The 13,134-nt window shown below is 44.9% G+C and overlaps 1 protein-coding gene across 4 annotated transcripts in view; it reads right to left on the minus strand.

Annotated features, from left to right (window-relative positions):
- The window catches only part of ULK1 (unc-51 like autophagy activating kinase 1), an 80,969-nt gene that overhangs the window by 22,361 nt on the left and 45,474 nt on the right, over positions 1–13,134 (minus strand). For 3 of the 4 annotated variants that reach the window (XM_054082210.1, XM_054082207.1, XM_054082209.1), the window contains 4 exons: positions 7,094–7,182; positions 4,850–5,015; positions 3,503–3,578; positions 3,085–3,174 (listed from right to left, as the gene is read on the minus strand). In XM_054082210.1, the coding sequence (XP_053938185.1) occupies positions 3,085–3,174; positions 3,503–3,578; positions 4,850–5,015; positions 7,094–7,182 (421 nt within the window). The remainder of the gene's footprint in view (positions 1–3,084; positions 3,175–3,502; positions 3,579–4,849; positions 5,016–7,093; positions 7,183–13,134) is intronic. The other variant, XM_054082208.1, reaches the window with a different exon arrangement.

The following is a 13,134-nucleotide window of genomic DNA, read 5'->3' on the forward strand; positions in this document are numbered from 1 at the left end:
GATTAACCACCATGGTAATGCTGTTTACAACTGCCAACACCAATTGCAGGGATGTTGTACAATTACAGAAAGATCTTATTGGTAATGAAGGCTTCTGCAGTCTTCCTTGTTGTCAGCTGAGGACACAAACCTTGATCTGCCCCTGGGAAGCAGGAAGCATCACCTCTTCAGGTCTAACATCCAGAGCGGAAGTGTTTTACATAAGATGAAAGGAGATATTTAATTCAGCAAGAACGTACGTGTGTGCACAGGGGAAAAGAAAAGAGTTTGTGACTTCTTTGGCTGTTCAAAGCACCCCATTACTACAATTTGTTTTCTAGGGGAAGTTGGCAGTGCTCTGTGGTTCAGCTCTGTTTAGAGCTGAACAAGGCTGACCTGCAGGAACATGCCTGCAAATCTCCACATTGTGCACATGAAGACGCTCCTCCATCACAAGATAATAACTGGAAAAGATCTTTTATCAAGGCTTAAAGATCAAAAAATGACTCAGATTTATCCATTCCTCCCTTCACATGCCTACTAATTTTTTACGCTCTATATTCTTCCTCGTGTGCTCTTATTTCTTACACTAAGAGAACAGACTCAACCTGATGGAGCCTCGATTCTTCAACACACAATAAAACAAAGGCATTCAAGGTTTCTGATTGCTCAGTGGAAAGGTGAGGCTTTGGAGTCTCTGCCTTCCATCAATGTAAGACACGGTGTAGGACAGACAGAGCAAACAGAGCTTTAACCAAGATGTCAAACTTTGTACATATCCTGACCTTCAGCATGCACTTCAAAAGCTATCTTTTCCATTTGGTCAAAATCCTTCAGAGCAAAAGAAGTTCTCAGGTGAAAGGATCTTCCTTCTCTCCAAGAGTTATACCAAGTCCTTATAGAATCCAGGTTTCTCCACAAGGTGCAAGTTGCAAAAGAAAGCCTCCAAGTAAGCTGACATGCACAAAACCTGCTAACTGGCCTCAAGCCTTCAAGAATACAATTGACCATAAATCTGCAAAGACCAAGAGATAAAGCAGGGACAGGGAGTTTAATTACTTGGCAGTAATTAAAAGCTTTTTGAAAATGGTATTAAATCCATTTCTGTGGGACACATCCAAGGCAGCACTTTCTTTAGTCTTACTAAGCATTATCAACAAGAAAGTGTTTTTAAAAGAAAGATGAAAAAAAAAAGATCAACTGCCAGCATATTTTAATTCTGCCTAGGCCTTACCCTCTTAGCTAACAACAAGGAGCGCCGCTCTGGAGTGTACTCTGATATCCTGAGGAAAACCCACTGCTGGCCACTCTAAAATAGCCTTTGCTTTTTGTCCTAGTTGGATTGCATCCAGCACTGCTTGCTAGCCTAGAGGCACACACAAAAGGGAGAACCGCTGCTTCCAAGCGAGGAAAGACAGAGGGAAAGAAAATCTGGAGTCCTCTGTGTTGATTAATGAATCAGCCTCATGACATCTACAGTGAAGGACACACCTGGGTGGCACCACTGCAAAGCACTTTCAGGGAACAGATCAAAAATCACGCTTTACACTCTGGATTCGGAGTGACTGCTTCGATCTTCCATCATTTCTGTCTTATTCCCCCATCCTGGACAGGGTAGGAACTAACTTTCAATGTTTCTTCAAAGCACATAGAAAAGCGGGAAGTAGCACTAGAGGCATCTGCTCCACAGAAGCTGCTGAGATGGGGCACAATAGACAGTGAGAGCAACCCCGTTGAATATGATGAGGCCAGTTTAGTGAAGACAGCAGTGAACAATGAAAAGCAAGCAGCATTTGTAGTGAACTTCCATGAATTTCCACTCACTGCTGTTCAGAAACAAGGCCAAATCCCTTAATAAAGACTGATCCCCAGAATGCACAGGAATCGGTTAAGGAATAAGCTGTTAAAAAGCTTAGCAGGCGATGGAATAAGAAGCCTCATGCAATTAAACTCCACACTGTAGTACGTGCTTGCCAATTAATCTGATCACGTCAGCAAGGCTTTGAGCTATATTCTTCTCCTTTACACTTGCATGCTTTGAGGCTATGTTTTGTCATTTTCTGGGCTGTTTGTGACGAGTGTGTTCAACACACCCTGAGACTACACTGCCTTCTTAAGAAAGATTTTAGGGTCTTCCATCTCCCAGTGTGAAATTCCCTTCAACTCTCCTCCCCCAACAGCTGCCACACTGACAGAACAGAAGATGAAAGCTGTTCTGCTTCCCCAACAGGCAAGAACGAGAAGGAAAGCAACATCGTCAGCTCCCTGTAAGCTAAGCATGTACCCTAAAGCTTCAAGCTCTAGAGTCAATGGGATCACCTTCTACAGACCATTAACATCTTCTGAACATAAGTGCGCCTGGAGGCAGTGGAGGTGCTGGGCAGGTGTTACTGTTGTGTGTGGGCAGCTGTCACATTTCTGAAAGCTAAAGCTGAGTCTAAAAGCAACTGGTTTAGTTAGAACTGAACCTATGACCACGCCTGTTTGCACTTGTTACTCCTGCTCCTGCCTCCCCTATTGCTACACAAGACCCATGTAGGGGCATTGCTTTATACACAGTGCAAGGAGATGTCTGGAGCTTCAGGTGAATTACAAACAACTAAGTAGGCCCAGATCTGTTCTTCAACGGCAAGGGAAGAAGAGTCACACTCCTTCACATTTGCCCTTTTATTCCTTGCCCAGTAATTCAAGCCCGTAATAGTTCCAGCCTCGGCTGAAGCAGTGTGCTCTAACTGACTGCGCTAATTTAGAAGCAAGGGTCTTTAGCTGGAATGCAGGTCAAGCACGGACTATATTCACTTTCTGCTTGAGAATAATTGCTGCCCCCTCAGAGAACCCAGTAGACAGAGTTGACAGAGTCCAGCTGCACGGCACTCTCTCCTAGCCCCTCCTGAGGGCCAGAAGAGGGAGAGACAGGCTCTGCTGTTGGGACTGATCAGTACCTGAGGCTGGGGAGTTTCTCCTGGGTGTTTCTTGTTACCCTTTAATTAAAGGAGAGATGTGGATCTTGCCCAGCACACCAACATCTGTAAAATCCCCTCCTGGAAGTCAATGGGTTTTTGATGAATCAATGCTGCATAGCCACCACTGAGCAGTCTTTCTTACCTGGACGGGCTAGGAGAACCGCTGTATGGGGGTGAAGGAGATGGTGTCCTTCCCTGGCTTTCCAAGCCTGCTGAAGTCACCAGAGAGCTCCTGAAGAATGACAGAAAGAAGCCAGCTGTTAGAGCCTGGGAACCAACCCTGCTCCCCTGCTACAAAGCGCCGTCTGCCCAGCACCCTCCGCTGAGTCTCACTGTTGGAGCCCTGGGGACTGTCACGCTGCCCCACGTACACGCTGGTATTCAGGTGCCACTTGCTGAGAGCCAAACTGAAAACGGTCAGAACCAGACAGGTGACAGTCATCCCTGAAACAAATGTTAACTCAGCAACATCTTCCCTCCCACCCACCAGACCACAAAACGTCCCTAATGCACAGTTCGCTCTAGTGGTAAAACTATTTTGGTTGCCTTGGTGCTCTTACCCGCTGTACATCAGACTGTCTTGGATTGGCTTCCCTCCTGCAGCCTCAGCAGTTAAATCACCTGAGGAACAAGGAACTGCAAAAACACATTCATTTGAGATAATTTTCTTAAAAATCTTCATATATTCAGAACAACTCTGATTTTTGGTAGAATGTCCTGCTCCTCCAAGACCTGCTGAGTCGCTTCTGAAGTCAGCGTTTTGCCAAATACACATACGCTGACGCTAATGTGGATGCTGCTCATCCTCACACCCTGAAGTTCTGGGACATTTAGGCTGAAAGGGAGCCATTTGGAAGGGGGCAAAACCTGACTGAATCATTTGAGGCAACAGGTATATGCCCACTTGGTACAAGCAATTAGCTGCTTCATTAAAAGACAGTGGTGTATGCTGCACATAGGGCTTTGAAACATCCATGGCCTAAGTGGCAAAAATCCAGGGACGCCAAATGAGCTGATAGCTGGATCCACAACGCAGGGGAGTTTGTGCCTTTGCTAAAACATTTGAACACTGGGAATATGACGAGAACAAGACAAGTCTATACTGGTCCCATCGTTGTTCCCAGGAAAAATACAAACGACACTGAGCTCTTTCTTATCATAAGGACTGCACAGGAGAGACCTTTCACAGATGCCAGTTCTATTCCTCCAAACTCTTGTTTTAATACAAGTAGTGCAGCTGTGGAAGGAGGAATCACAGCCTTTACCAATGAAGTTCCAACTCAGCAAGGCATCACACACATGGTCAAGGTTGAACAATATCCTTCTGCTGGTCAAGTAAGGATTAATGCATGGAGATACTCAGGCATGTGGCTAAACTGGGGTCCTGGCTTCTACGTACATATACATTTTCAAGCAATTCCTATCCAAGTAAAAATACATAGGGGTACTAAAATTAAATTCAACATGTTTGAAGAAAAAACATCATCTTTTATTTTTTCTCTGTGTTTTTTTCAACTATAAAATCCACCTTGCTAGCTGAAATCCTGTCTTGGACTGTGAAGCAGAGTGAAACTATAGACAGGATGACACGGGAACAGATTCTGTGAGAGGAAGACATTTTCCTGTGAGCCTGCTTATCTTCTTTTCCATTTGGATTTCGAAGTTCAATCTCTTATTGAGCTCCCCAAATAATCTTAATGCTCCAATCCTATCTTTGAAGGTAATTACAAGATATCCTACAAAACTACTCAGTGAGGCAGATGTCTCCACCAGTTTCAGAACAAAACCATTCCTGCTATTCAGTCAAAACAGACACGTTTAATCATTCTTTCAACTTTCCTGTAACTATCCTTAACACCCACACCCCGCTCTGCTCAGAAGGGCTGCATTTACAGAAATCAGCTTACTTGAGAACTGGGCTGGGACCATAACGAAGTCATCTGTATCGCAGGATGAATTCTTACTGCTGCTTCCAGCAGAGTCCTTAGATCCATGCAGAAAGCCAGGGGAATCCTGGGTAGGAGATGCCAGCGCCTTCTCCTGCAGCTGCTGCTGCATCTCTCCAAGGGACTGCTAATTCAAGAAGAAAACAAACACTGGCTTCAGCACAGCTACTTCATCATTCTGCTTGATCCTTTAAACTGAGCTGTACAAGGCTACAAACAACATTTTGCTGATAAACCAGGGCTGCCAGAAGCAGCTCTTTAGTTTACTAAAAAGGAACAGCCTTTTATGTCCATGTCAGAACAGCACATTTTTTGTCAGACAAAACACACTACCAGCATGTTTGATGCACCCCAGATAAGAAAAATTCACCTGAGGTATTGTATCCCGCTGCCAAGGCTTTACGGATCAACCATGCATTTCCTACCAACTCACTTTAGTAAGGCTATGAAACAGAGAAGAGCTTTCAGAGACAGTTTGGGTTGTTCTTTCAGGTTATCTTTTTTTGGTTTGTTCTTAAACATCACACATCTGGTCTCTACTCCTGCTTTTGCAGTAAGCGGCACTCAGGAACATGTACATAACTCTCCCTGCACTTTCAGGGCAACCCTGTTTTGCTGTAGTGCTGATAAGGAATCAAAGTCTTGAAGGAGGCTAAGCATTAAATAGACAAACACCTCCCACTAATCAGAGGCAGGACAGACCCCAAAAAGTCCCATTTTTCCACTCCCTTCAGCCAAATGATGAACAGACCCACAATCCTCACATTTTACAGATGGATGGAAGAGTCTGGCTGGTTTAAGAAAGCTTTAAGACAGCTGAACTGCCCAGAGAGTAGATCACAATCTTTATCCTAATTGACTTTTAGGCTGAGAAAGACTTGAATCAGCTTTTGCTTGGGCGCTGTTAAGACCTTGTGCACCCTCCACAGGCTCTCCAGCTGCACCAGTGGGAACTCTCCCCCAGTGTACATGCAGTACATACAAGCGGAAGGAATTTTCCAGCTGTGCAAGTAGTCTCTTTTCCACCCAACCTGCTAGCTTTGCCGTGCAGACATGGCATTTTTCACATGCCAGGCCAGCACAGCTCTGTCAGCAATGCTTCAAAACGCATAACAGGGCCATTGCCATCCACTTCTAATATGGGATGCTCCGAGTCTGGCAGTGAATCTGTGCTATTCACAACATCTGCCCATTCCTTGAGATTTTACAGTCAGGACGGCCTCAGCCAACAAGCCTTTACGTAGGGCTACAGGCGGGAAGAAGCCTTTGGAGACTGGAGGTAGAATTACGTGGCATTCAGAAGAGAGCAGACCTCTCCTCTGTTCCACCCACATCAGGAGCACCTACATTAACTTCAGACAGTACCTCTCAGTCCTTCCCAAACCAGGTCCTCACTGCAGATGCACTCTCTTCCACAAATATGGAAAGATTCAGCCATGGCGCTCCCTGAAGGAGGCTGAGAAGCCTTGGCCCCAGGAAAACTCATAGAAGAAAGCAAAAAAGCAGCAATTCCAGAGTGTAAAAAATTCAGTCCTTCTCTCTTCCCCTACCCGTCACACCACCATCATTCCTGAGTTCAAAGCCAAAAGGCAGCTTTCACCAATCAGCTGGAGGAATGTCACTTCACTGGTCAGTTGATATTCTGTCCTCCAGAAAAGTTCTCATCATTTCAGATGAAAAAATTGCCAGTTCAGATCATCTCTCAAGACCACTAGACTGTAGCAGGTCTGGTCTGAGCAAACAACTTTGCTGAGTGTCTCTCTGTGGCGCCTGGGAATGTTGCTCAGAAAGGAGGAAGGTCACCTTGCAAAGGAGGGTGGATACACTCAAGCTGCAAAGACATTGAAGGAGAACAGAGAACTTGCAGCCAAGTAAGCAGCGCTATATCCTGAACTAGTGACTGTTTTTTGGTACCAAGGAACTTTCCATCTCTGCCAAGACAAGCTAGCGTCATTAATACCAACTTCTTTCATAAAGGCTTTTCATATAATAGGCAACGGCAAACCCAACTATTTCTTGTGGAGAGAAAGACAACTTTCACAATCCAAACTCTAAACAGACTGGAGAGGGCACCGAACCAAATCCAGGCAAAACCGAAGCGTTCAGTGCTTTGTACCAGAAGACTGCAAAATCACAGGCCTTGATTCAAAGAAGCGAGCAGGGAGACCATTAAGAGCAACACTGCGTCCTCTGAGCTGTACTTACGGGAGGTGATGCCAGGTGGGAAGTAGAAGAGCTGCTGGAGGAACTACCGGAGCCTGAACTGGGATAAGAAGGCATTGGCACGGAAGCAGCTAAAACCAGCAAAAGACAAAACCGAAAGAAGTTGTCAAACTAAGGTCAATCAATAATAAAAGGTCTTTTTCATCTTTTCCCATCTAGTTTATCCCACGTACCATCATGTATCTCATGTATCAGAGGTGGCCAATTAAAGGTGAATGAAAGAAAAATTAGCATTCTGTTCAGTTACATGATTCACATCCATTCGCTCCTCCTGCACTATTTCACAGTTACAGCTCCTGGGGTAGAAGGTCTCACATCTGATCAAGGTCAGAGATCCACTTGACAGCTGAACTACATAGGTAGCAAGATAGTTTCTGCCCTAAAGAGCCTCCAAAGCATCTTTGCAAATGAAGCGAAAGATAAGCAGAAAAGTGGACTGAGTTATTCATGCCAGGGCAGAGGTTAGGAGCTAGCCATACCCTTACAGTTTCTCCTTCATCAGACTTTGTGGCTTCGCACACATACCTCAAACGCGGGGAGGTCTGTGCTAAGTTAAACACATGCCTAGTCAAGCCCTATGTGCTTGCTGCCCAATAGGCATCTACATGCCATAAAAAAACCCTGCAGAATTAATCATTTCACTAGGAAAAAGTTTGTTGTTTCCTATACCTCAACATATTCTCCCTTGATCGCTTCTGCTACTTAAAGCAGTTCTGCTTATTTACCCTCTTTGTACAGAAACTGTTCCACAGCACTGGCTGTTCTTGGCAAAGATACTTCCTTTTATGTTTTATTGTTCAGTATCAGAACTGCCCACTTTATTAATTTCGTTGTTGAACTGCATTTTGTACCCTTCACAGAGGCATAAAGCTCACACTGTAAGGACTAGTTAGCACTGACCTTCAGGCAGAAAAGATAATTAAGGCATCACAGGAGAAAAGAATATTTAACTTCAATGACTTATACAACTGAGGTTCAGTAAATAACTTAGAAAAGCTCAGCACAGCCAAGGAGGGAGATGAGTCAAAGGTAACACCGGCTCCTTAATAGACTTTGAAGTATTTAGTGGTTCAAATTCCCCAGTCCACCAGCACAAGACTGAACAGTGCAGAAGTTGCAGAAAAGTCCCAACAACCCCACTTCACAGCAGCCTGATGTCAGATTTTACTCTGCAACCATCTCACTATAAGACAAAAGATCAGAGGCGATGCTCAAGTGAGGAGAGGAACACTTTGCTTTGCTTCTCTTCCACTGTGCTGGCAGAGAATTAGCACCTTGTATCAGATTTCTGCCTTTACAGGATCTGTGCTAATGACTCCATGCTTAATACAAAGAGGGTTAATAACACCTGGCAGAAGAATGCTTCTGTTTGAAGTACAACTACCACTACCATCAATCACATCAGATTTTACAAAGCATTTACTCTTATCCAACTGGCTAGAAACCTAAAAGTACTTCTTTGCAATTCGCTGTTGAAATAGTGTTCTAATGATAAAAGAATGGGAAAAGATGCCTTTTAATGAAAGACTTTAAGAAGTCTTTCCACACAACCTATCAAAGAAGGTTAAAGGATGGCTGGACCACTGTCTCCTAGCTCAAAGACAGCTATCACTTAGATGCTGAACTCTTCAATCTGACAGAGCCTTAACAAGACCCAAAACCAGGAAAATGAAGCCAAAGAAGCGTAGACTTAAAATATATGTTTCAACACCAGCAATCAACCACGGTAACAGTTTAACTAGTCACAGTGATCTCCATTCTTTGCTAATATTCACAAATCCCAAATGTTTTCCTTAAGAGGTTAACTTGTTCTGCAAACAGAGCTCAATTAAGCAGAGTTCTGGGGCTTGTGCAATAGGAAGCCGTAGCCGGAGGGCTGCGTGGGGCCAGTGCGAAGGGACACTCGCACATATAGATCCCTTCCTCTCTTGTGTTGGGCCACACCGGCTGCACTCTTGCTGCCAGAGTCATTTTGAGGGTTAGGTACATCATGAAATGAATCTTCCCAAAGCTTTGTGTGAGTAGTTTTCAGCCTCTCTATCTATTCTGCAATTGGTTTTCTGCCCTCAATCAACTGTGTGGTTAGAAGGCACTGCCCCGGCTCCAGTAAAGGAAAGTGGCCTGTGGTTCCCTGTTGATGGAGATTCTGGGAGGTCGGTCAGGGGCTTGGCATGGAGAGCTACACTGCCCGCACCCCGTGAGCCCTTCCAGCACAGCTGGTTCTCACTCCCCATGCTCAGGGAACACACACAGAGGTCCGAGAACTTGCTTGTAAAACACAGAGCTCTGTCCTGCCCAGCTCACAGCATTTGGTCTCCGCAATATTCCCACTAAGCAATTCCTACCATCTTCCCTATATATTTAATACTGTAAATCTGAGAGGGGGGAGAAAAAAAACCAAAAGTCTTCCCTTTTATATTCTGCCAACTGTTACAGAACAATTCACCCTCGTACGGACAGACATTCCTATTATGGAAAGGTGTTTTTAAGAAAAGGTAGATGATTTCTGAACTGCATCCATATGTGCTCGCTGCAACACTTGCACCACCATTCATTTTTCCTGGAATCAGTGTTTTTATTAGCCTCTTCAGTTCTCTCTCAAGCTCCTCTTCCACTCTATTTTCGTTCTGTGCGTATTATTGATTTAAACTGGCTGGAATTGAGACTTTTCTATTTTTGTCTATTTGCTTTAGACAGCTTTCCATTAATCTAGGAAGGAAGACAAGCAGGCCAGACTTCTCCACTATCATCTGCAACTCAAGCTGAAATTCTGTCTGCATGAAGCACATCTTTAGAAATAGCCTCTTGTTCTTATTAAAAGCCCTGTCAACTCCCTGAATGCTGTGAGGTTCAATGCAAAAGGGCCTGACACACAAGAAAACGAGACCTTCACGCATGTAGAACCATGAGGTTTGGCTCTGACAAACTCTCTCTGACCACCATATCCCTGTTGGTGCATTTTTCACTGTCAGCCACATCGGACAGCTTGAAAGCAAGACACTCGCTTCCATCTCCTCCACACACCCAGGCACTCCCTGTTTAAAATTAAAAAGGGTGCAAACACTTGGCTCATCACATTTTCAGCTCAAGCCTGAACGCAGGGAATGTTAACATGAGTTGTAGGCCCCCACCCAAATCCAAAAATTGCTGGATTGTAATTGTAATGTAAATATCTCTGTTTTCATAATTGTCCTCTCCAAGCTGTTCCAGCAACAAGACAGTCACCCTGTACATTGCGTAACCAATGCCAACTGGTTTCAAAATGGGAGAGCTGGGAGCCACAAAGGCAGGCCTGTGTTCCAGCTGTGGGGATCTTGATACTGGATCCCACACCTCCAAAAATCACTTCTGACAAACCATCGTACCAGGTGCTCTGCTGCCCTAAAAATATCCGAGCCTCAAGCATTATATAAAAGCTTTAGGTGGAATTGGAGTTATATACACTCTGGAGTAATGCATTTTGTGATTATCTGGATTCAATTAAAACCAGGCATCAAAAAGATACTTAATTGCAGTCTCTCACAACACAATAGCGCAAAAAATGAAAGCACTTGCCCAAAGAATTAAATGCTCTGTAGAGTTAAAGTTTGCATCTTTTACATGCATCAGTCATGGTGATTTTTATTTGCTAGTTTTTACTTCAGTATTTTATGTACAAGATCAAAAAGATAGTAGAAATTAAGTCTGAAAGATACTCCAGACGCTGAAGCACCCGTACAGCTCAGAACCACAACTGCTCCTGCTTCACGCTTTAACAGAGTAGACGAGGTACCAGGTTACCATTCATTAAAGGTAGGAGCAAAAAACCTCCAAAATATTCTGCACGGGTACCAATTACAGTGTGTTTACTGACAGCAGACTTGCACAAGTGTCTAATTATGCCTTCTCACGCATTATTACAGTAACACACTGCCCCATACCATATGCTGATCAGACCTGGCTACAGACAGACGACAGTCTGACTAGACGCAGCATTTTAAAGACTTTATTAATACATTTTTACACATCTAAAGCACAGCTTAGTCACAGGTACAAAACCCACAATATAAAATATAAATAAACAAACAAAAAATAAAGTACATGCTTTAGTTAACAAAGCTAAAGGCCCTGAACCTGCTCTCCAGGCTAAAGCCTGCGGCAAACAGCTTTGTGGTGCAGCCTGGATGGCAGCAGACTTAGGTCTTTGCTTCATTAAAGGAGTGGGATGAGAGGAGGGACATGAGAGCAACCATCCCTCAAAGCTAGAGTGGAGAGGATGAGCTTGTCAGAAATGTCATATTTAAAGGCTTTTGATAGAAATGTTGATTCTGCTGAAGTGTCTTGAAAAACATGCAAATTTATTTAAATGAGAGGGACCACCTTAGCAACTTTAACATTATCCACTTAGAGAATCACTCACAACTCAGTTGAGGATGCCCCAACTTTCCAGAATTCCAAAATTAGGTTATATTAAAAAAAAATTCTTCATGATTCCATGAGATGGTGTACTAACACATATCTACACAGAACAAAGAGCTGATGGCTCTCACTTTATTCTTCATCATTGTATGACCTGATCTGGACCAGCCCTGGCATGGTCCAGGTGATGCGCTCAGCTCTACATGTGGGTGACAGCTCTCTCGTTGCGCCCCACCACCCAAGGGCAGATTTGCCTGCAAGCGTACAGAGACCACTACGCTCTGATCGCGCTGCAAAACAGTCTCATAAGGAAAGGAAGTGTCCCACCTTAAAACTGGTTGGGGATTTAAATGGATGCGTGGTTGCCTGCATCAGCAGTGCAGGCGCCTCTGAACTGGAAGGTCCTCTAGGCAAAGGCTGCACAGTGGGTCCCTGAGCTTAGCTGAGGTCTTGGTGAATTCATCACACAGCAGTTACTACTTCAAAACACAGATGCTGGTACACACCATCCAACAACCTCTAAGGGAAACTTGCACATTCAGATGTGAATGGCTTTGTCCTGCTTCCCTGCAGCCCAATTATCAGCTCCCAAGCGGAACAAAACTATGAGGGCACGCTGTTCCTCCTCCAGTTCTCTACTGAAGACCTGAGGACTCAAATTCAGTCTCAGCACGGCCATCACGATTTAGATGCAGCTGAACCTTTTCTCTTGGAGACCTCCTACACTCATCATGCTGAGCCACGTGTTGAGATGAAGTAGGACAATAAACTCTGGACTCACCCGAGTTCTGCACACAAAGCCAGGGGAGCCAGCCCCTGACAACCGCAACCTTGCTAAGTCTTCTACTCCAGCTAAAACTGTGCACGCTCAGCACGCTACCTTATTAAACAGCATTCCATGCATCCTGGGTGAGTTTTTCTTTTTGAGATCACCGTAGCCCAGACCTGTGCTGACACACTGGCTCTTCTCTTGCCTATTCAGAAATCAGAAGGACCACTATTCCCACGTGCAGCCTCTCTCATCCAGGCTCTTCACTGCACTTCCCAGAGGCCTCCATCAATCGCTGCCATCTGGCAGGGGCAGATGAGAATCATCTTCTCAACTAGCAGATTTCTGTTCTTGACAACCTGAAGACCTCCAGCAATGGGGAGAAATTTCTCTCCTCACCTTTTCAAAACCAATAGTGGCCTCTCCTACCCGGAGAGGACTCTGGACTTTGGACATATTTCCGGAGGTGAGGACCAGCAGGGCAGCAGAGAGGCCTGGAGTTTGTATAGTCCTTGTGTTCCTGTAAAGGTGCCCTTTTTATTGGGCCTTGACCCCACACCATTAACTTTGGTGCAGCTGGGGGCAAAGGCTGAGCTACAGCCCCCCTGCACCTCTGGTTTCTGTGCAGCAACTCTGCAGAAGTTGGAAACTGAGGCCAAATCAAAAGCACCCGCTCCTGTTTGCGGGGTGGGTTCTGTTCCTCTGGCCAATGAAGCACCGGAACCACTGGAGGCAAGAGATGAGTTGGTGGGCATGCAAGATCATGCTGAGGGAGTCCTCCACTGCCCACAGAGGGCTCGGGCTTTGAAGGGCTTTTCCCACATGGCAGTGGTACAGCAGGGGCTGAGAGCTGAGC

Source organism: Cuculus canorus, chromosome 17 (assembly GCF_017976375.1).
Source record: "Cuculus canorus isolate bCucCan1 chromosome 17, bCucCan1.pri, whole genome shotgun sequence".
Taxonomy (NCBI): Eukaryota; Metazoa; Chordata; class Aves; order Cuculiformes; family Cuculidae; genus Cuculus; species Cuculus canorus.